The sequence below is a fragment of the Notothenia rossii genome (assembly GCF_949606895.1).
Source record: "Notothenia rossii genome assembly, chromosome: 4".
Taxonomy (NCBI): Eukaryota; Metazoa; Chordata; class Actinopteri; order Perciformes; family Nototheniidae; genus Notothenia; species Notothenia rossii.
In genome coordinates, this window is record NC_136902.1 from 36483007 (window position 1) to 36505159 (window position 22153).

Sequence of the window (22153 nt, forward strand, 5' to 3'; positions counted from 1 at the left end):
GATACCACGACAGCGGCTGATATTTTCAACACACTCGAGGGTGCCCTGGACAGAGTCGGAGTGGACTGGTCACGCGCTGTCAGCGTGGCTACAGACGGTGCGCCTTCAATGATCGGGAAAAAAGCAGGTGTTGTGACGAAATTCAGGGAAAAAGTGCAGACTGCAAATGGAGGACGTGATTTTTGGACTTTTCACTGTATTTTGCACCAGGAGGCATTGTGTTGCAAGTCATTAAAGATGGATAACGTCATGAAGGTGGTCGTCCAAACTGTTAATTTCATCCGATCAAGAGGCTTGAATCACCGTCAGTTTGACAACCTTCTCAGAGATAAAGACCACAACTACGGCCTGCCTTACCACACCGAGGTAAGATGGTTAAGCCGAGGCATTGTGCTGAGGCGTTTCTTTGATTTACGAGAGGAAATTGAACAATTCATGAAACAAAAAGGCAGACCAGTGTTAGAATTTAAGTCCAAAGAATGGATGCAGGATCTTGCGTTCATGGTGGATGTTACAGAGCACTTGAATAACTTGAACACAATGCTGCAGGGGCGCAACAAAGTTGTAACGCAGTATTATGACAGCGTATGTGCGTTCAAGTTGAAGCTGTCATTGTGGGAGACGCAGCTCGCGGGAGGTGATGCAGCGCACTTTCCTTGTCTGAAAAATGTGTGCGATACCCAACATGTCGCAGACATGAAGCGGTTCAAAGATAAACTAATAGGACTATTGCGGGAGTTTGAGCAACGCTTTCAGATTTTTGGTGAACTGGAGAAAGACTTCAAAGTTTTCTGCTCGCCATTCACCGCGAATGCCTCTGATCTGCCCGTCAACATTCAACTTGAAATAATAGACTTGCAGTGTGACTCAGATTTGAAGGGGAAATTTGCTGCAGCTGGCTTAGACACATTTTATCAGTATCTTTTGCCAGGTTACCCCAACTTGACAGCCCTTGCTGCAAAAGTGTTGTGCATGTTTGGAACCACGTATATTTGTGAGCAAGTTTTCTCTGTAATGAGCATCAATAAAACAAAGCTGCGCTCAAGGCTCACGCACAAGCACTTAAATGACATCCTGAAATTGGCTGCCACTCAGGCTTTGACCCCTGATATTGATGCACTTGTGAAAGCTAAAAGATGCCAGGTTTCAGGAGCAAAAACAACAGTGGGTAACCCAACTTAAAATGCTGCATAAGACACTGCACCCTGATATAGTTATCTAAAAAATGATTGTCTTCTGTGCAGATTGAAAGAAAGTGAACAGTGTGTGATTTACTGTAATAATGACAGTAACTTCAGTTCATAAGTTAGGTTTGTTGAAATTGTTCATGCATTGCACAGCTTTTATTTATCAATAGGTAATGTAGCCTACAAGGCAGGAAGTAAGTAACTCAACCCTCTTGAAAAGTTTCTACCTCAATTTGTCTCAATCATTTGGTGAGTTAGTACAGGATTAATATGTTAAAATGACAAATTAGTTATTTGAGAAGAGTTTTTGTATTTTGTTCATTCCCAGTATATGACTTAATGTTGTTGTATGGCTTTTTGTTGATACGCCAAGTCTAAATGTGCTTGTACTGTTATTGCACTAAAGTTCACTAAACTTAAACAAAGAAAACAATCTGAAGTTGTCGTCATTTTTTTGTTATTATGCTATGATTTTACCGCTCCGGCCCACTTGGGAATAGATTTTCCTCCATGTGGCCCCTGAGCTAAAATGAGTTTGACACCCCTGTTATACACGATCCCGCGGGGGAGAGGTCTGAGGATTTAAACATTAAACTAAATTATTATTATTTTAATATATTTATTATGCAACACCCGCGACCCGACCCGCATCATCTTTGTTTTGCCCAGAACCGAACCCGGAAAAAAGTGTTTGAAAAAATACCACCCGCGAATCACCTTTTTTGCGGGTCACCCGTCAGGTACCCGTGGGTACCCGACCCGATGCAGGACTCTGAACCAAGGTGCATTATTAGCCACCCAGGCTTTAGAGAAGGCTGTCTCAGTGTTTGGACACTGAAAATAGCGTATCTTCAATACAAACAACAACACAGAGCAGTTGATGGCCCACTACACCAGTAAGTAAATATTGATTGACCCAACTGCCTATTGCAGCTTTGCTTTCATATAATACTTTTAGTCGCTACAGATATGGTACACTTTTAAAGATACCATTAAACTCTTTCAAGCAGTCAAAAACAGCTTGGCTTTTATTTTTTCTGTGTATGCAAGTTCAATGTATGCTTGGGAAAAGAAACAACTACACATGTGAGGAAATATATAAGAGGTCTATGATTCTGTCAGGCAGTCATGTACAACCTCATATTTATTTTGGACAAGTAAAATACAAATATCATGTTATAAGCCAATTTGTAACCATTGCTACATAATAGTACTACATAACATTTTATTTTTCTCCAAATATATTTATAATCTTTATACTTTTTTTTCATTAGGAAGTATCGATATACAGCTTATCGACAGTTTGTACGTTGGTGCTGGGGTGTACTCGGCCCAAAAATCAGAGTCCCGCTGCCTGCATGTGCTGTGTGCTGTGGAGGCCGCTATCAAGGATTTCAATGGCCAAATCTGTAATTTGACATAAGTCATGCAGCTGAACTGGTTAAAATGGTTTCGCATGATGTAAATAATTTACAAAGTACATCATTTACAATATTATTTTTCCAAAGAAACAACATTTTCCAAATCACAAGTTTGTAAGATTGTATTAATTTACTGTTTGATAAATAAAAAAGGGTTCTTTTGTTAATTTTTCACTTGTAACATTTGATCTTTATTGCAGTGTACATTAGTCTATTTTGGTATATGTGCGAGCCCACAAATAATTAAAAGTGGTAAAAATAATAAAGATATTCAGACGTAATTCATTTTTTGCCTTACTTATTTCACTTCAACTTTTATATATTTCAGTCACTAGGCAAGTTCACTGTAGTCTGGTGACATTTAGCTCAAACTGGCATAACACCTGTAGTAACTTAATTCTGACCCGAGTTTTGTGCACAATCTTCCAGCACCCATGATCAATGTTTATAGCAATCAGGAAACATTCACAGCTCACAACTACACATCGCTTCCCCATCATGAATTGTTAGATAAAAAAAGTTTAGCGAGGTCCGGTTACACATATGTTGAGCGAAAATAGCGGAAGGATACAAAACAAACAATCCAGACGAGGCTGTTGTTTGCCACGTGTGACGTCACATAGCTGGGTTAATGGCTGGCAAGCTTTTCGCTACTGGAGCGGAATAACACGGGAAAGTGGCACACATTTCATGTTATTTGGGGGGTATTTATGGAAAGAATCATTGATGTTGATATTTCAAATGAAACAGTGGAAAGTGATGAAGCGATTTATCAACACAGAATAACATTTATTTTGGATATTTCATGGACTTTAAGCTCAGAGCTGCGTCTGAATAATATTAAAAACAGCCTGTAATTTAAAACAGCGTCCTTGATGGAGGGACCTGCACAATACATCACGGTATCATCAGCATTACAATGTAAAGTTGCTTCATCCATATTTTGACCTAAACTGTTGATAAAGATCGAGAATACAAGTGGACCTAAAACAGAACCTTGTGGTACACCATTTGTAATGTTTAACCACTCAGAAGTGAACCCATCAAAAATAAACCTATTGGGACCTTTCAGGGGGGTAGTTCACAAACCACCATGGTTTGGCTTGGGTGAATATGTCAATACTGGCCAGCCTCTGCTTCAGGATTTGATGATCGACGGTATCGAAAGCTTTGAAAAGATCAATGAACAGAGCTGCACAACTCTGCTTTTTGTCTAAGATATTAGCAATATCATTCACCACTTTCATTGTTGCAGTGATGGTGCTATGTTGCTTTCTGAAACCTGACTGATGTTTACATAGTAGGTCATTGTTACTTAAAAACACCTTTACCTGCTTACTCACTAGGCTTTCAAGAACCTTGGCCAGAACTGACAATTTAGAGATGGGCCTATAATTATTTAATAAAGTAGCTTCCCCACCTTTTAGTAGAGGAAGGACATAAGCTGACTTCCATATTTTTGGAATTGTGTTCGTGCTGAGGGAGAGGTTAAAAAGAGAAGTAAGAGGTGGTGCAATTAAATCTGCAGCTATCTTTCAAAAGAAAGGTTCTAAGTTGTCCGGACCAGCCGTTTTTTTAGGATCTAACTTGGTTAACGCTTCATGAACGACTTCAATAGAAAAAGGAGAAAACTGAAAGGGTTTTCCAAACCACGTTTTTCAGAGTCACTGACTCTGGTGTTCACAGTAGCAGAGTTAGTAACTGAAGCAAACAGAGAGCCACTGGACACAAAATGCTCATTAAAACAATTTAACATAGTGGCCCTGTCCGATATAGTGCTAGATGCTGTGGTAAGGCACGGAGGTAGCTCATTACAGATTTCACGGCATGGAGCCGCTCTGGTCTCTTTGGTGTTCGGGGGGCCGAAAAACATGAAAGATGAGAAGCTCAGTGTGACCGTCCTGGAAACTTAGCTGAAGAGGTTGGGTGTGGTGAGTTACCCTACAGAGAAGACGGCCATCCAAGGCGCTTGCTTCCATTGGTCTTGGAAGGGAGAAGAGAAGGTCTCAAGATTCAGCTTCGTAGTCAACTCAAAGTCTATAAAACTGGCATCTAAGCCAGAGTCCACCAAAACAGGATGCCTGAGAACCACAGAAGACGAAGAGAGTGACATTTGGGAGAGAACGTGAGGGACTAACAGAAAGTGTAGTGCTGCTCACCAGTGCCCTCTTCTTTACTGGCGAGTCAGATCTTTTAGTAGGCGACAGTTTGGCGATTGAGTGTCCTCGTTCACCAGAGTAGAAGCACCTCCCCTCCCGCAGGCGGCGCTGTCGCTCTTCAGGGGTCAGCTTGGTCCTGCCGAGCTGCATTGGTTCCTCCGGAACAGCAGGGGGTGACAGAGGCACTGTAGACGGAAGCCAGGTTCCTGGGGGGATTCCATGAGGATGGTTTTGTTGGTTTGTTTGTCTTTCTTTGCCGGCTCTATTGTCGGCTTCTTACTCAGCCGTGTATCACATATCTTCACTTTCTATATGAACACGTCTTTACACTAAATTCCTCTGGTCTTTTACCTGTATGCAGCAAATGCTACATCAGCTATTGTAGCTAGCTATAGCAGCTACACCAGCTCCAGGCTAGGTGGTCTCTGCTTTCCTGTCGATTCCCGACGGATTTCTCTGTCCTGCCTCCCCTGCATGTCCCGGCTCTGGATCACCCATCGTCGTTTCTGGATCACCCATCACTGACTCTACCCTGTGCCATCATCACTACTGAGTGCTCGAGCAACCCAAGGCTGTCCACCGGTGCGGTTAGCCCTCGCTGGCTAGCTCCGCTGCATCTCTTCAGCTGGGGCCTCTGCTACCCTCAACAGAACATATCTGGATTATCCGTCTCCCCCCAGTGCTGTCCATGCTGAGAGTTTTGTTCCAGGACAACATTCTAACTATCCTGGAGTGGTCAGCCTCTTGGTTGGGACCATCTTCTCCCAGTTGGCAATCAGCTAACGTAGCATCGTGCTAACATACTACAGGATTTACGATGCTGAAATATTCCACAGTACAATTTGTTAATCTCAATAGTTGTATCATGCAACCTCTATGCTTACCAGTCATCAAAAAGCTTGTGCTGTTACGTAGCAGATCCCGGAACATCCATAGAGGCTCCCGGCGTAGGCTTGTTTTCGCCGGGTCGGAGCCTCTCACCAGCTGGTCCTGCGCGCACCGTCCCAGGCTCGCTACGTCATCACAACAAACCACACACGTGCATTGGCAATCTGAAGGCCCTGGTCTGTGTTGACAGTGTCCTTCTGCTCACACCGCCAGAATCCAGTAGCAACACTCCCATGTTCATGCTGCTGAATACCCGTTCCCTCAAAAATAAAGCAACACTCATTCATGCCATCATCACTATCAGGAAAACGGACTTTGTATACCTAACGGAGACTTGGCAAAATCAACAAGACTTTTTCACCCTCAACCAAGCCACACCCCCAGGCTATGTTTACCTGCAGAAGCCCCGCTCCATGAGTCGGGGTGGTGGGCTGGCTGGTATCCACAGAGCGGAAATCCTGATAAAACAACTCCCTGTTGTACAACCTAATTTGAGTGTATTGCCTTTTCATTGGCCGGCTCATCACAGCTACAGGTTGTCCTCATATACTGCCCCCCCAAAGCCTCCGCCATCTTCATGTCTGAGTTCGCTGAGCTGCTCACCTCTGTCTGCTCCGGATCTCCATCCAGATTACTGCTTGGTGACTTCAACATCCATGTCGACTCCAGTAAATGCACCTTTGCCTCTGAATTTCTTTCACTACTCGACTGCTTCAATATCACGCAGCACGTCCAAGGTCCCACCCACACCAAAGGTCACACACTGGACCTAGTGTGCTCTATTGGCACCCCTCCCTCCCATCTCCAGTGCCTGGACCTAGCTGTTGCGGACCACCATGCCATACTATTTTCTGTTCCTGTCCTCCTGCCCATGCAGCATGCAAAATGCACCATTACATTCAGGAACACCAAAACACTGAGTGCACCAGCCCTGACCAGCACAATAGCATTCCACCTAGCCTCCATTCCCCTTACCAAATCATCCGGCATCATGGTCTCAGCTTTCACTCTTATGCTGATGACACACAGCTCTATCTCTGCACCAAATCGTCCACTCAGCTCCCCTCTCAATCCCTTGTCAACTACCTACAGGAAGTAAAAAAATGGATGTCATCAAACCTGCTCAAAATCAACAGCAATAAAACAGAGCTCATGATTGTGGCTCCCAAGGCACAGCTCCAGAAGGTTGGAGACCTGTTTCTCTCCATTGATGGCTGCTCCATCTCCCCGTCCACTGAAGGCCGCAACCTGGGATTCATCCTGGACACCACCCTCTCTTTCCAGGTGCACATCAAATCTGTTACCAAATCCGCCTTCTACCATCTCAAAAACATTGCCAGATTCCGGCCTTCACTCTCTGACTGTGTGGCAGAAACACTTGTACACGCTTCATCACATCCCGTCTGGACTACTGCAATGGAGTCCTGTCCGGGGTTCCCAGCAAAACCCTGGACAGGCTCTAATAAGTCCAGAACTCTGCCGCCAGGCTTCTCACCCCACCAAGCCATGGCAACATATCACCCCCACCCTCCACCCTCCACCTACACTGGCTGCTGGTCAAGTCCCGGATTCAGTACAAAACACTCCTCCTCACGTACAAGTCCCTCCATACCCTCGCCCTCCAGTACTTATCGAACCTCCCCCTTCTCGAAGTCTGCGGTCCTCAGACACGGGCCTGCTCTCCATCCCCCGCTATCGCCTCCGAACTGTTGGTGACAGGGCGTTCAGTGTTGCGGCCCCCACCCTCTGGAATGCACTTGCTGGACATCTTCAAATCATCATTAAAAACTCACCTGTTCACCCTGGCCTTCGGGCCCTAGCCCTTTCTTGGTCCCCCAGCTTCCTTTATGCCTTTTTTGCCCTTTGATTGTCTGTTTGTTTTGTTTGTCCAACATGTAGAGCGACCTTGGGTCCCTTGAAAGGCGCTTTATAAATATTTTATTATTATTGTACAAAGACTGACTCTCTGGTGGTTAAATACCTGCTAACATTGTAATGGAGGGTATTATCTATATATATAAAAATGTAAGCTTACAATTAATCAATTATTCGATTAAATGAATTGTTAAATTACCAATGTTATGTTGTAATAAATGTGTTTATTAAAAACAATGCTTTAGCACTTATCAATACATTTCTATTAAATCTTATCGTGTGTTCTTAAATGATTATTAACACATCAGTCTAATATTGAATCATGATAATGGTTTAAAAAAAAAGAAAACTTACCAAAACAAGATTTAAAAAATACAAACATAACTTTTCTGAATCAATTACATTTATTAAGTCAGTACTGTCACAATCTGTCAACCCTGTCACGACAGGCTCAGTCCTGTCACACAGGAAATTATAATACAGAAATGTACTTTTAATTTTTTTTTTAAGTGCAATAACTTCTGCAATTGTGAGCATGGAGCTAGGGGGTCATATCCACATCAGCTGTTTTGAGTATTTTTTTTACAACAATATGACTACCCGGTGATTATTCTTTCCTTACCGTCTACTACAGTTAACTGATAGGTTGCTAAGAATTCTTAAAAGGATTTAAAAAATATTTTAGATACAATCAGGGACAGGTGATCAATGGGAAGATGCTATTTGGATTCAAAAAATATATTAGGAAACCATTCTACCGTACTCACATTTGTCTGTGACTGGGCCTGACATCTTAAGGGTGAAACTCATTTAAAATGGATTTTATTCAATAATAAAAACATGCTGAGATGGGAGTGGACAATGTGTTCCTAATAATAATAATAAGATTTTTGATTTTTAAAACAAATTTTATTTGCATTTGTTTTAAACATACACCCACCCTGCAAAAAAGTCGGAACAAAGCTATTACGTTACACGATCAAATAAATAAACAGATTTTCATGACTACCAAATAAATATCATTTAAAAACCCCATTTGAAAGCGTTTTACCCATTTAAAAACATCCTCTTTTACACACTTTAAAAACAAAAACTACACCTATCCTTTAAAACTTCAATATTAGAGAGTCATTCTCCCCCAGTGAGCACAGAACCTTCCCAACAGCCCACACATCCAGAAACCCCTGCAGATGATTTGATCAGCGTATAGTACGCATTAGTGATGGGACGAGCAACACTGGTGCGTCAGCACTGTGCCGAGAGCCCAAGAGTGAAACCCCGTATTGGTGCGTGTATTGCTTTAAGAACTAATCACGTGACCGATACAGGAAGTGTATCGGTTGAATTTGTTGCGCCAAAGTGTGTTTATAAGGTATCAAACTGCATCAACATGTCGTGGGTTTGTTGGATGGAGTTTTGCTGTTGCGTTATAATGGATCGTTCAAGGAAGTTTTCCCCAGTGTGGAATCATTTTGATCTTCTGACGCCAAACAAGGTAAATCTTTTTCTCCTTTGAGCACTGTTTACTGTTAGTTTTTCCATTATATACCATATGTTTTTTGGGTGGCGCATTGCATTCACTTTGTCGTCACAACGTCACCTGTGATACATATGATAGTCAGTGAAATAGCCTTACAGTTGCTTTATTCATATTATCTTGTTATTACGAGATCCTGATAGATACCCTATGTCATTGTCATTTTTCTTTGACAAGTGAATGCAGTGCGCCACCTTAGTTTTTACTCTGTTCTGGTAAGTGGTTTGAATAGTTTTCTGATAAATTAAATGTTTATGTCATTGTAGGTGAAGTGTCGGCTCTGTTCTACGGAGCTATCTTACATCAATAAGAGCACTTCATCAATGCTGAGGCATTATAGAGCTCGGCATGGTGGCGATGAAGAATCAGCAGATACCCGTGAGAATACCCCAGGTATGTTGACATGTTCTCCTTATTCACTTTACAGCCCTGGTGGTCTAGTGGGTAAGATTCAGAGCTCACTCCCCAGTGACCTCGGTTCAATTCCCGATCAGGGAAGTTTTCCTCTATTGCATTTCTCTGCTAGATTAACATTGTTTGTAAAAAAAAATAATACAGACCTTAAATAAGCTTTTAACGAAATATTTCCTTTTGGCTTGCAGTTCCTAAGCAAGCAGTGGATGAGGCAGTGGTCAACATGATCATCAAAGACTGTCAGCCACTCAGCTTGGTTGAAAATGAGGGATTCAGGGAGCTCTTGAAGCTCATCATACCCTCGTATGTTCTACCAAGCAGGAAGGTATGTTTAAGAAAGGTTATTATTATGTTTTTGTACTATATAACTATATTTTGGTATAAGAATATTTGTATAGTTATTTTCAGACCATCAAGGATTTGGTGAGCCAGAGGTATGAGAAGGAAAAGGAGAAAACAAAAAAGGACCTCCAGAGCGCCGTTGCTGTTAGTTTAACAGCTGATATGTGGACATCCATGAATATGGAGGCATATCTAGCGGTTACTTGCCACTATGTGGACAAAGAAAGCCATGAACTCCATACGTCAGTCTTGGGAGTGCAGCATTTTCCTGAAAAACACACTGCTGAAAACATGGCCACAGTTAAAAAGAGACTCATGGAGGAGTGGGGCATAGCTGCAAAGGTCAGGTGTCTTGTCACTGATGCAGCAGCAAACATGATTTCATGTGCTCGGATGCTGCAAATACGCCATACCATTTGTATAGCCCATACCATGAATTTAATGGTGAGGAAATCATGTGATCAGGTCGACACACTTACAGAAATACGCAACAAAACACGACAAATAGTGACGTACTTTCGATCGAGCACTACTGCCAAAGAGAAGCTCACTCAAATACAGCAGCAGCTGGGAACACCGGTCCATAAATTAATCAATGAGGTGCCAACAAGATGGAACAGCACCTACCACATGTTTGAAAGAATGGCTGAGCAGAAGGAGGCAGTCTGGGTGTCACTGGCCTCATTAAAAAGGGACATCACTCCACTGACTACGGAAGACTGTGAAACCATTGAAGAGATGCTCAGGGTGCTTGCTCCTTTTGACCAAGCAACAACTGAACTGTCTGAGGAAAAAAGAGTCTCTGGGTCAAAGGTTATTCCCATGCTGAAAATGGTCCACGTTGAGCTTCACCGTCAAGCGTCAACGGTGAGAAAAACAGCTGCTAAACAGCTTGCAGAAAATCTGAGAAAGCGGCTAACAGAATGCATCTCTAGCATGGAATCACTCAGTGTGATGACACTGGCAACACTTTTGGATCCTAGGTTCAAAACAATTGGATTCGTCAGCTCACTGAAAGCAACTGAAGCTGTCAAAAGACTGAAGTTGGAGTGTGCTGACCAAATGAGGAGCCAAGAGCCTGACCCAGCAGAAGAAGGGCCTAGCTCTTCACATGGATCAGAACCCAGTTCAGGTATGAAAACACATTTCTTTCTGTTTATTTGTATATTTCTGTGGCACTTTGTCATGTGATAATATACTTGTGATTATTATTATTATATTTTTTTTAGGGCACAATCTCTGGGAAACATTTGACATGGAGGTTGAGGAGAACAAGAGGACCTCTAATGCCACAGCTGATTCGATACTAGAAGTCAAACGCTACCTGGCAGAAAGCAACTTACCCAGAAAACAAGACCCATTGCAATATTGGAAGAGCAACAAAAGAGCGTATCCACACCTTCATGAACTTGCACTGAAATGTCTCTGCTCACCATGTTCATCTGTGCCGTGTGAGAGAGTATTTTCTAAGGCGGGGGAACGGGTATCAAAGAGGAGAAATCGCCTTGGAGCAAAGACACTACAAAAGCTGTTGCTCCTCAATAAAAATGCATAAACAAATCACTTCTTTTCTCAAGTATTTTATTTCATATGATTGAACAGTTAAGTTAACAAAATTGTGTACATAAGTCACAAATTGTAACTCTGAATTGTAACTCAAATTTGCTAAATTTTACATACCAACTCAGTTTAGCATTTACACAAACAAGGAATTTCTTTACCTGCAATGATTTTCTAACAACTGCAGGGGGCACTATTGGGTGACCGGCGCAGTATCAATACAGTGCCGACACAGTTTGTATAGTGTGTCAATACACTCCTTGAGGTATCATTATCCCATCACTAGTACGCATGCTCCACCCTCAGACGCGCTGCCACCAGCCCCCTCAGACAGAGCACTGCATCCGTCCATCCCACTCCAGCAAGTTGGTTCTTCCTACTTTTACAGATTGCTAATTTTGCATTAGCAAACAAGAAATGTATTAATAGTAGGGTTTCCTTCTTTTTCAGGATGTATTTGGGGCCATGGACAAAAAGTGGTACGGAGAAAACCTCCCCGAACCCTTCCACCCACCCCTGTAACATTTTTTTAAGACCAGCCAATCTGGGACAGGACACCACTAAATGCTCCAATGTTTCTGCCATAAAACAGAACGGACAGCCCCCCCTTGTGCCTGGGTAAAAATGAGCTCTGTATTTATTTGTGGCTATTGCACCGCATATAACTCTCCATTGGATGTCAGCCATCCGTTTCTCAACCGGAGATTTATACAGGATCCACCAGCTGTCCTTAGGGGAAAAAGCCCAAGCTAAACACATCCGTCCACCTCGACTCTCTGACGCCTGCGAGCGAGCCGAGGTTTAGCACCTTTACGCAGCTAAGATATAGCTTCTTTCCATTGCAGGAGTTGAACTTTCCAGGTGTTAGAGTCCCCAATGATAGCAGGAGACCATCCTCCTCTCTCCATTCCCCCACCGCAGGACCCACACTCAAGGCAGGAAAAACATAATCATGTCCCTTTCTCCACTGGTCAGCCAGATCTGCATCCAGAGCAAAAGTCCGGTGGGATAGCGACAGCGACTGCCACACCTCATCTACCAAGTTCTCCAGAACTCGGGTTGATCGAATGCCCGTCACCTCAGCTAGTTTTTCTGTGGAGATCCCTGTCAAATGGCCAAATGTTACCACTCCCGCTTCAATGAACGCGTTGTTTAGGGTGACTGAAGAGAAAAAGGTTCCAGAAAGAAAACCAGTGTCAAACAGGGGCTCCTCAAACAGCCACATCCCAGGCCGGGGGTCGGGTGGTTTAATAAAACTCAGAATCTTCCAGGCATTGATGACTGAGCAGTAAAAAGGTGCAAGTCCAGTTATCTTGTACGCAGGGGCCTTCAGCAGAAACAGGTGTTTATCAAAACCAAAGCCCCCTGCCCTCCAGAGCAACAGCCGGGCCATAGCCAGCCAGCAGGGAGAGGCACCATACAACAGCCGCTGAGCTGCCTGCAGTCTAAAAGCAGCAGTCCTTGCAGTAATGTCCACAAGGCCCTGCCCCCCCCCTCCGCCACAGGCAGGTACAGGACCGATGCTGGCACCCAGTGATGACCCGACCAGAAGAAATCCATGAGGAGCCGCTGCAGTTGTTTCATGAGGTCCGGCGGTGGGGTTAACACCTGGAGTCTGTGCCAGAGACGAGGCCACCAGATTGTTGGCTACAAGAACTCTTCCCCTGTAGGACAGCTGGGGTAGCAGCCATTTCCATTTGGCTAATTTTGCTTGCACCTTTCCCAGCAATCCCTCCCAGTTCTGTGCCACCATGTCCTCAGACCCCAACCAAACTCCCAGGACCTTTAAATCCTTGTGTCCCCAGCTAAGGTTACCAGGAAGACTGGGCCTATTTTCTAGACTCCACTGACCTACCAAAACTGCCTCACTCTTCTCCCAGTTAACTTTGGCTGAAGCAGCCTTCCTATACAAAGCTAAACTGTCCTGTAGCTCCTGGATATCTCACTGACCCTGGACAAAAACACTGACATCATCAGCATAAGCTGATACAACCACCGGGGGGGCCTGAGCTGACTCTGGCAGACAGAGGCCCCTCAGCAGGTTTCTAATGGCGCATTTACACTGCAGGCCTCGCTCGGCCTCGTTCGGTTTGGTTAGGCCTTATTAGGCCCGGCTCACTTTAATGCTGCGCTCACATTACAGTTTAGGAACTGGGGTAGTATCTATAGTAACGCAGTGTAGGCGGAGCCGTGACGTCATCTTCAATGAGCGCCCCAGAAAAACAACACAGCCGTTAGCTCTTAGTACTCAGAGCTCACAGCTCTTCATATCTGTTCAGAAACTAGACAAAAGTTAAACAAGTACAAACCACATACTGTCTGTGTCATGGCGAATACAGTCGCTGGTTTATTTATGTCTGTATAGGCCGTTGTTGTGAGTGTGGACGGTCGGAGCATATATAACGTTAGCTTAGCCAATCTCCATTTAGAAAAACACGCATTTTAAAAGATTTTTCGCCTGCCGTCTGTCTGCGGACTTGTCAAAGCATTAATTCATGGTCTTTACTAACCGGTATCAGTATGTTGTTACTTCGGCAACATTTTGAAACGTGTATTACAATTAAATAACGGTAAATTATGTTCATCTTGTTGTAGTTTTAGCCCCCTTGACAGCGATTCTCTCTCTAGTTTAGCAAACTCAGCCCGACTCAGCCCATTTTGTTGGCCTCGATAGAACCACAATTTAGTCTGGCCAGAAAAAAGGTGAAAAAGTAGCCCCGGACTGGAACTAGGCCAAGTGTAAGCGCAACCAAAAACAGGCCCCGCACGGTTCGGCACGCTTAAAGCGAGCTCCGCGTTGTAGTGTGAATGCGCCATAAGTCTGCACAATGGCAATACTATATAATAGGCCTGAGATAGGGCAGCCCTGCCTGATCCCCCTTTTAACTGGTACAGCTCTGCTCAGCCCTCCCCCACCTTCACAATACAACATGCATCACTGTACAAACACTTCGCCCAGGACAAAAAATGCTCCCCAACACCAAAAGCTTGCAAAGTGGCAGCCAAAAAAGTGTGATCCACACGATCAAACGCCTTCTCCTGGTCAATAGAAATAATACCAACATTTATATTATACAGTTTGCAAACATCATCAAAAACAAATTCTTCTAATTCTTTATTACCCTTAATGTAGCTTGGTATTAAAATAGTAGAAATAACAAGAAAAAAGTCAAACCTTTATCATTTATTTACACATTTCTGCAGAGTTTTGCAAAATAAGTCCTATTTGAAATGCATTTTTCTTTTGCTTAGTGTGTGAATCAAAAAATGTCTTTGTTTCAGCCTATACCGCGATACACAATGTATTACATTGTCATTTACTTAAGCACTGTGCTTTAGTACAATTGCAAATTTACCAAACCCATTTATCTTACAGATTTAATTACAATGAATAATCAGATAATACAAAATATAATACAAAATAATTACTCACGTATAAACAATTAAGATACATTTGTTGATCCCTTGGTGAAATAAACAAGCTACTGTATGGAGCTATTTCAGGGTCATAAGTTTTGATCATTCAAAAAAATAGAATTTATTTAAAAGTTCAAGTTTTTATCCTGAACTTTGAAAAATTCAATGATGTATTCAAAACAAAAAAAAGTATTTGAAATAATTGTTCAGGTTGAAAAATATTGATTCAGTTCAGCAATTTTTTTGAATAATATATTTATTTTCAGATTTCACTTTTATACATATTTTGATATTTGAATCCTTATTTTTTTCAGCACAGATTTTTCGTTTTCAGATTCAAAACAATTATTTTTTTAGTTTCAAATCTTCTTTTTTCAGGTTTCACATTGCTTTTCACCTTCAGATCGTTTTTCACTTTCAAATCTTTTTTTTCGCTTTCAGATCTTTTTTTTTCGCTTTCAAACTTTTGGCCCTGATATTGCTTGGGGGGGCGGGGCTTACCAAAAAGTAGTTTGGCATCCTGACTGACAGGCTTCCCTCTGTCATGTTGCCTTCATGGATGTTAGAAAACTAAGACCAGCGTCAAATTTCCGTTAAGCGAGCCGTTGAGCATCGTAGTTGGCAACAATCAAGTACAAATAAACTGTGTTAGAATGTGAAATTACGTATCTGCAACGAGCCAGCAGGTTGTTCTGGTGGACCTGACGCAATCCCCCGCTGTCTCACGGAGATATACCGCAGGTCCTTCCTTCCTGCAGCGGTCAGACCAGTAGACCCCGCACAAAACAACACAGACTATAACACCTCTTGTTGATAAATACCAACTAGTCAGTCATACTTGCCAACCCTCCCGATTTTCGCGGGAGACTCCAGCATTTCTCCCAATTTCTGACAAAATCAGATTTACTCACGACTGTTTCCACTCTGACTTTAATACAGCTACACCATTGTTTGGTTTCCATGGTAGCGCGTCTCTTTAGCAGCGCGCACAACTCAAAGTCTGAGAGGGTGAGGGCGATGAAAACTGAACAAGAATCGACAACTCGACCCTCTGATCACTCCTTTCCTGTAAAATACAGGTCCAGCCCACACATATGCTCCATGGTGCCACAGGCATTGCCCTTACAACTACAATAAGCATGCAAATGTTAATCTACAGCTCCGGCGATCCACTAGCACCGGAGTCTACACCTGCAGACGCAGCTATACCCTACTGTAGCGTCACCTTGGATACGAGTCTAAACAACTCACAGACACACAGGCCAGGGCGCTGAAAGGGCGCCCTTTGAGCATAAGATCTGACGACGCTGATTGGCTAAAATTATGTTTCGGCGGAATAGTTTACAGATAGCAACAGTCAGCTTGTTGGCTGCAGCTGCTCTGGCTGAGGGCTCCTTTCTACCGCCCGGACGAGAGAGGGTAATGATACACGCTGTGGCCAGGCAGGAAACATGTGACTTATCATTAACTTTAGACATCGTAAAACAATTTTAAACGAGATTTTATTGTAGATTATACATTTGACTGATTCCAACTATATAATATTTACCCTGTTCTTTAAAAATAAAAATAAAAATAAAAAATATATATTTTTGGGAAATATATATATTTTTTTATTTTATTTTTTTTAATGACAATCAAACATGTGGGAAGAGGGGGGGCGGTGCCCCTAGCGCCCCTAAGGGCCGGCCGCCACTGCCTGGCTGCTAAATCCGCAGAACTGTCACAGGGTGTGTATTATGTAAAATGTGTAACTTTAAAAATATATATAATTTCTTTTTTTAATCTTTAATACTTTTTGTATGCATGCTTTAGGTAACATTAAGCTGTCTTTGGCTCTTGTCTGCTGTAACAATGTAAATGTATCCCCTGTGGGACAAATAAAGGTATTCTGATTCTGATCGCAAAAACCAAACCAATACTATGCTGCGTTCATGGAGCTACGTGGAAGTGGGGAAGGACAACGCTTGATTGCGGATACGTGATTTCAGATTCTAGCAGTTTATTGCTCTTATACCTTGATTGTTGCCAACTACGATGCTCAACAGCTCGCTTAACGGAACTTTGATGCTGGATCAGTTTTGTTTACCACCAATCACGGGAGTATTGTGTATAGAAAGTGTGTAGTTGTATTTCTTGCGCTACCTTACATCCATGAAGGCATCATGACAGAAGGAGGGCTGTCACTCAGGGTGCCAAACTACTCTTTGGTAAGCCCCGCCCCCCGAAGCAATATCAGGGTCAAAAGTCTGAAAGCGGAAAAAAAAGATCTGAAAGTGAAAAACGATCTGAAGGCGAAAAAAAGATTGAAACCTGAAAAAAAAAGATTTGAAACTGAAAAAATAATTGTTTTGAATCTGAAAACGTAAAATCTTAAACTGAAAAAAACAAGTATTCAAATATGAAAATATGTATAAAAGTGAACTATGAAAATAAATATTTTATTTTAAAAAATTGCTGAACTGAAACAAAATAATATTCAACCTGAAAAATTATTTCAAATACTTTTTTTTGTTTTGAATAAAACATTGTATTTTTCAAAGTTCAGGATGAAAACTTGGACTTTCAAATAAATTGTATTTTTTTGAATGATCAAAACTTATGACCCTGAAATAGCTCCATACTACTGCAGTATACAAAGAAAAAATTGCTCCTACATTATAGTTATGAACATATTAATGCATCACTTGAACTTAATATTATACATAAAGCCTTTAAATAATTAGATCACAAAAAATATTATAATATAATAATAAGACAGGTTATTCTGAAATAGTTTTTTGCGCATATGATTACTTAAAGGGGACCTATCATTCAAAATGCACTTTGTGATGTATTTTATACATACATATGTGTCCCCGGTGCGTCGGGGAACTCACGCAGCGTCAGAAAATAAAACCCTCTCTTATTTCCTCCGTACCCAAATCTTTTAAAAATGGTTGTACAACAAGCGGAGACAGATTTGCTGCCGATCTGACGTCAAATCGGCAGCGGACCCACAGAAAGTTACTATCAGAAACAATGCCGGACGTGTTTTAAACAGGATGGCGTTTTGAATTTAACTTTATCTCCGGTAGAAATCTGATCAGGCATTAGCTCCGCCTCCTTTTCTTTTTTTTCAAGCTAAGGATCCAAGGTCCGCGTTTCTCTAAAGAGGGGTGAGCAGTATGAGGGATGTATACAATGGGTGAAATGTTTGGTATTTTGAAAAAAAACCTTCACAGACATGTTTTGTATAGGTAGGCCTTTTTCAAATATAGCATGATATAGCCTAGGTCCACTTTAATCTTTTGCATTGTAATACTTAATTTACGACTCTTACTTAAGTAAAAAAGCTAAGTCCACCTCTGCACGTGGGCCGTTGGGCTCAGTCTACCCGGCCTGTTTTTGGTCTTGAGGCACAATGTGTCCAACTCTTATCTCCTCCAGTCCGCGCACAGCTACGCGCCTCCTCTCCGTCCAGCAGCGGAAGATGCTGAGCAGCGCGTGCCTCATCTCTGTGTTCCTCAGCCCGTACACCAGCGGGTTGATGAACGGAGGGACTAAAAGCATCACCAACAACGACATGTGGAGCGCGGCTGCCGTGGCCGAGGGGGTCGGCTTGGACGCCGGCGGCGCCAGTATAGCCGCGGTGCCCTCCACCTCCAACATCACGTCCGAGGTGACTTTGAGCAGCAGCGGCAGCAGCTGCAGGAACAGCATGCCGAAGTAGAACATCACAGTATTGCGCGCCCTGCTGTTGACCGCGTGGAACGGAATCATCGCCTTGCGCGCGTCCTGGTACATCCTGATGTAGGAGAACGCGTACATGAACAGGCACAGCAGCAGAGTAAAGAGGCCCAAAGACTTGCGTAAAACGGCAGTGGCACGGGGGAAATGTACTTCTCCATCATGTCCGGCTCGCACAGCAGCCCGCTGGTGACCGGCTCGTTGTCCTGCCCTCTTCCCAGGATGTGCAGCAGCAGCATGTTGATGGTGGCCAGGGAGGTGGAGTACCGCCAAATTACGCTCAAGGCTATCCGCAGGCGCGCCTGAGTGATGATCACCAAGTAGTGGATGGCGTGGCACACGTATAAGTAGCGCTCCAGCGCCATGCACGTGATGGTTAGGAGGCTGGAGAAAATGGTCACGGTCCCCACAAAGTACTGCATGTGACACCAGGTGCTGAACGCAATCGTCCGGCGTTGAATCAGCGAGTGGATGACCGCAGGACCGAAGGTGAAAGTCTGCAGGAGGTCGCTCAGGATCAGATTCTTAAAGAGAGCAACGCGTGGCTCCCAGGAGAGGTCTTCAGAGCGTCCCAGTCTGAAGAGGGTAAACCCGTTAACCAGAAATGAGGAGAGTGTCAGGAGCACAAAAATCACAATCAGCGCGGGGACTGCCTGTCCATGGGGCAGGATGAATAGAAAGAGGCAGCCGGCAGCGTCCAGCCGCTCGGCGCAGTTCGGTTCTCCCCGCTGATCCAGTCGCACAGGCCGGTGTGGTTGTGTGCCTCTGCGACCCTCATAGTGCAATATCTATATATTTAAAGTAGATATATTTGTTAATGTCTTGTATGAATCCATGCAGTCTGCAAGTAGTGAGGACTACAACTAAGGCACAATATACATGCCAGATGCTGATTGCTTCAAATAAATGTTATACAAAATTACAAAAGGTCGAAAAACAAGATATTTAATAAATCATAATTCATAAATCACTGGCCAAACGTACAGTGTAATAGTAGAGAAAAAAGTCAATCTCAGATAGTCGTTCAGGCTTTTGAGACCCTTAAACACAACAAATAAGAACAGCATTTTAAAATACTGATAATATGCAGAGTAGGCTATACTAAAAAAGTGTTTTGTTTTTTCATTTCAAATTGCTACATTTTGGAGAAGAGTTTTAACATACAGCTATACTATTTAATTTACATACAAAGTAAACACTTTGAGTTGTGGACAACGGTTTTGCAGCCTCAAGTTTTGCATTTTGGCCGTCAGGTTTTTGTGGAAAAAAGTGGCCAAACAACAAACCGTGTGACGTCAGATAAATGTTCAGGTGACCAAAATGTACAAATAACATTCATGAACCAAGAATGCATTGGGAAAGTATAGTAACTTGTACTTGTATTTCAAAAACACGGAGAGGCGAGCACACAAAACAGACAGCATTAGTTGCGACCTCAGAATCATAATGTAGCAGTGGCGTTTTCTCCTGGAGGCCAAGGGAAGCCAGGCTTCCCCTGTTTTTTCGGATTGTAGTTATAATTTTAATAAATAAATAAAAACACTTCGTTTAGTTTCGGAAATTCATTGTTGTGTGTTGCTGCCGGCCCGTCTCTCCCCCATTCTCATTGAGTATTTTACAAATATTGAAACAGCGCCCCTCTAGATGTTATGGTGAAACAGTAGATTGCACTCTCTGTTGCGAGAGGAGGCCAGCCGAAATTTGCTTCCCTTGGTGAAAAAAAATGGAGGGATTGACTAATCAGATGAGGCTCACGTCATGTCCCTGCCAACCTGTGATTGGTCAGGGCCATGCCAAGGGAAGCCAGAGGCGGCTGGCTTCCCTTGCCTCACAATCCAACCAAATCGCATCAATTTAGTGGTGCAGTGACGCGTCCCAAAAAGCGGAAGTAAGCTGCGCTCGGTTTCCCTCGACAAAAAAGCAATGGGATTTCTCCATAGGATTTTGGAAAATAGCTCGAAAAAAGGTCAGTGGAAAACGAACCTGTTAGGTAAATGCACGTTTTGTTCAGTCGGATAATATCCACATGTCTACCCTACTTTTATAATTTTCGAATGATAAATCTAATCGATAGAAGATAGATAGCGTCACTGCACCACTTACACCGCCGTTAGAAAGTAGCAAGCAACTGAAGCAAGTGCAATTATGGAGGGTGGAGATTTGGAGTATTTAATCAAAAAATAATTGGACTAAACTTCCGCTGCAGCAGCAACAACAAATACAATCTGATGACAGGCCAATGCCCAAACTGGAGCCGTTTACAGCGAGGAACAAAGGAGCGAACCGGACGTAAAACGTTAAAGGTCTCCTGATTTAGTTTGTGAATGAATGCTTATTAGAGTTTCGGCTGGAGAGTGCGTGCGGACCTGTCGGTCAGATAACAGGCGTGTGTAAGTCCTGCATCTGTATGATACAAATGTGTGTAAAATGATACCGGGCCCTGTAATCACTCATCTGGTTACGTTATTACATTGACCACCACACCCCCCCCCACCCCAAAAGAAAGGACGTATTATTGGCTTCCCCTAATTTTTTCCCAACGCCACGCTACTGTAATGTAGATACACTTAAAAAGCATTTGTTATTTTATCATCTATTTTAAGGAAAATGGGACCATGGAAGCAAATAAGAGACAGAATTATTTGAATTTTATCAGACACCGAATTTATAGCATTGAAAATGTATTTGATTTTTTTTTTTTTTCGAATGAAATAAAAATCAGAAATATCTTGACACGCAATTTAAAAAGCTGAATTTAAATGTATTTGTTTCGGTGTTCACAAATTCATATCTAACAATTCAAGTAAAAAAATGGAATGGTCAAATTCAGATCCCAAAATTCTATTTAACCTTAGATGCACGAGTGACTGGATCCTACACTCTTCCATAAGTGGGTCTAAAAGGACAAAGGTATGTTTTAACCGTTTGTTTTTTCGTTCTAATTGAAAAAAGCAGAAACGGGTCGTTTTTTTATTTTTCAATTTTGCCCCAAAACGAAAAAACGGAAATTCAGCTCGTTTTTTCGTTTTTCTGTTCTTACTGTTAAAACAAGTATACCACTCAATGGCCCTTTCTCATTTAATCAAATCCCCCTCCTCGACTCCTCGACTCCTCGGTCCTCCGGTCGTGACCCGGAAATGAATTTCAGCGCGCCATGTTGAAGGACATCTCATTTCTCTAAATCCACTTCGAGGACCGAGGATCGAGCGTCGAGGATGCTCTCTGGAGGAGCTATAGAGAGGCGAAGTCCCTCCCTTTCCGGGGGAGCTCATGGGACCCCGGAAGCGGAAAATTATACATTGAATTCAATGGAGAGAGAAAACGTATCTTTTGATCCCGTTTGAATTGTGCCACGAACTACACATATGATGTTTATCAATTTAAAAGAACATTTTGCAAGTCAAAAAATAAAAATGTGTCGTAAAACTGTGAAGTAACACATTTTTTTGTGTTAAGCCGCTCAATGAACTACATGTCTCTGGTCCCGCACAATACGCGTCACCAACACAAAGATGGCCGTCACGTTGGCACATTTCACCTCATTCTTTCAGAATGAGAATAAAAGTATAAAACGAGGTGAAAATCACTACAAGTCTGGGCATGTTGAGAGCTGTACATACACGA

General features: G+C 42.7%; 2 protein-coding genes across 2 annotated transcripts; one reads left to right on the forward strand and one right to left on the reverse strand.

Moving 5' to 3' along the window:
• Positions 1-8452: 8452 nt before the first annotated feature.
• On the forward strand, positions 8453-12729 carry LOC307038283 (zinc finger BED domain-containing protein 4-like). Its single transcript, XM_079679668.1, has 5 exons — positions 8453-9025; positions 9334-9460; positions 9670-9806; positions 9890-10955; positions 11053-12729. The coding sequence occupies exons 1-5, from the start codon at positions 8753-8755 to the stop codon at positions 11376-11378; spliced, it is 1929 nt and encodes a 642-aa protein (XP_079535794.1). The 5' UTR covers positions 8453-8752; the 3' UTR covers positions 11379-12729.
• A 5096-nt stretch (positions 12730-17825) lies between these two features.
• LOC307034785 (olfactory receptor 14A16) lies at positions 17826-19410 on the reverse strand (the record flags this gene model as incomplete). The annotated part of the gene is given in 3 exon segments (XM_079673674.1): positions 17826-18595; positions 18598-19317; positions 19402-19410. Coding segments are annotated over 3 exon segments (1152 nt in total). The 3' UTR covers positions 17826-18172.
• Between the last annotated feature and the right edge of the window lie 2743 nt (positions 19411-22153).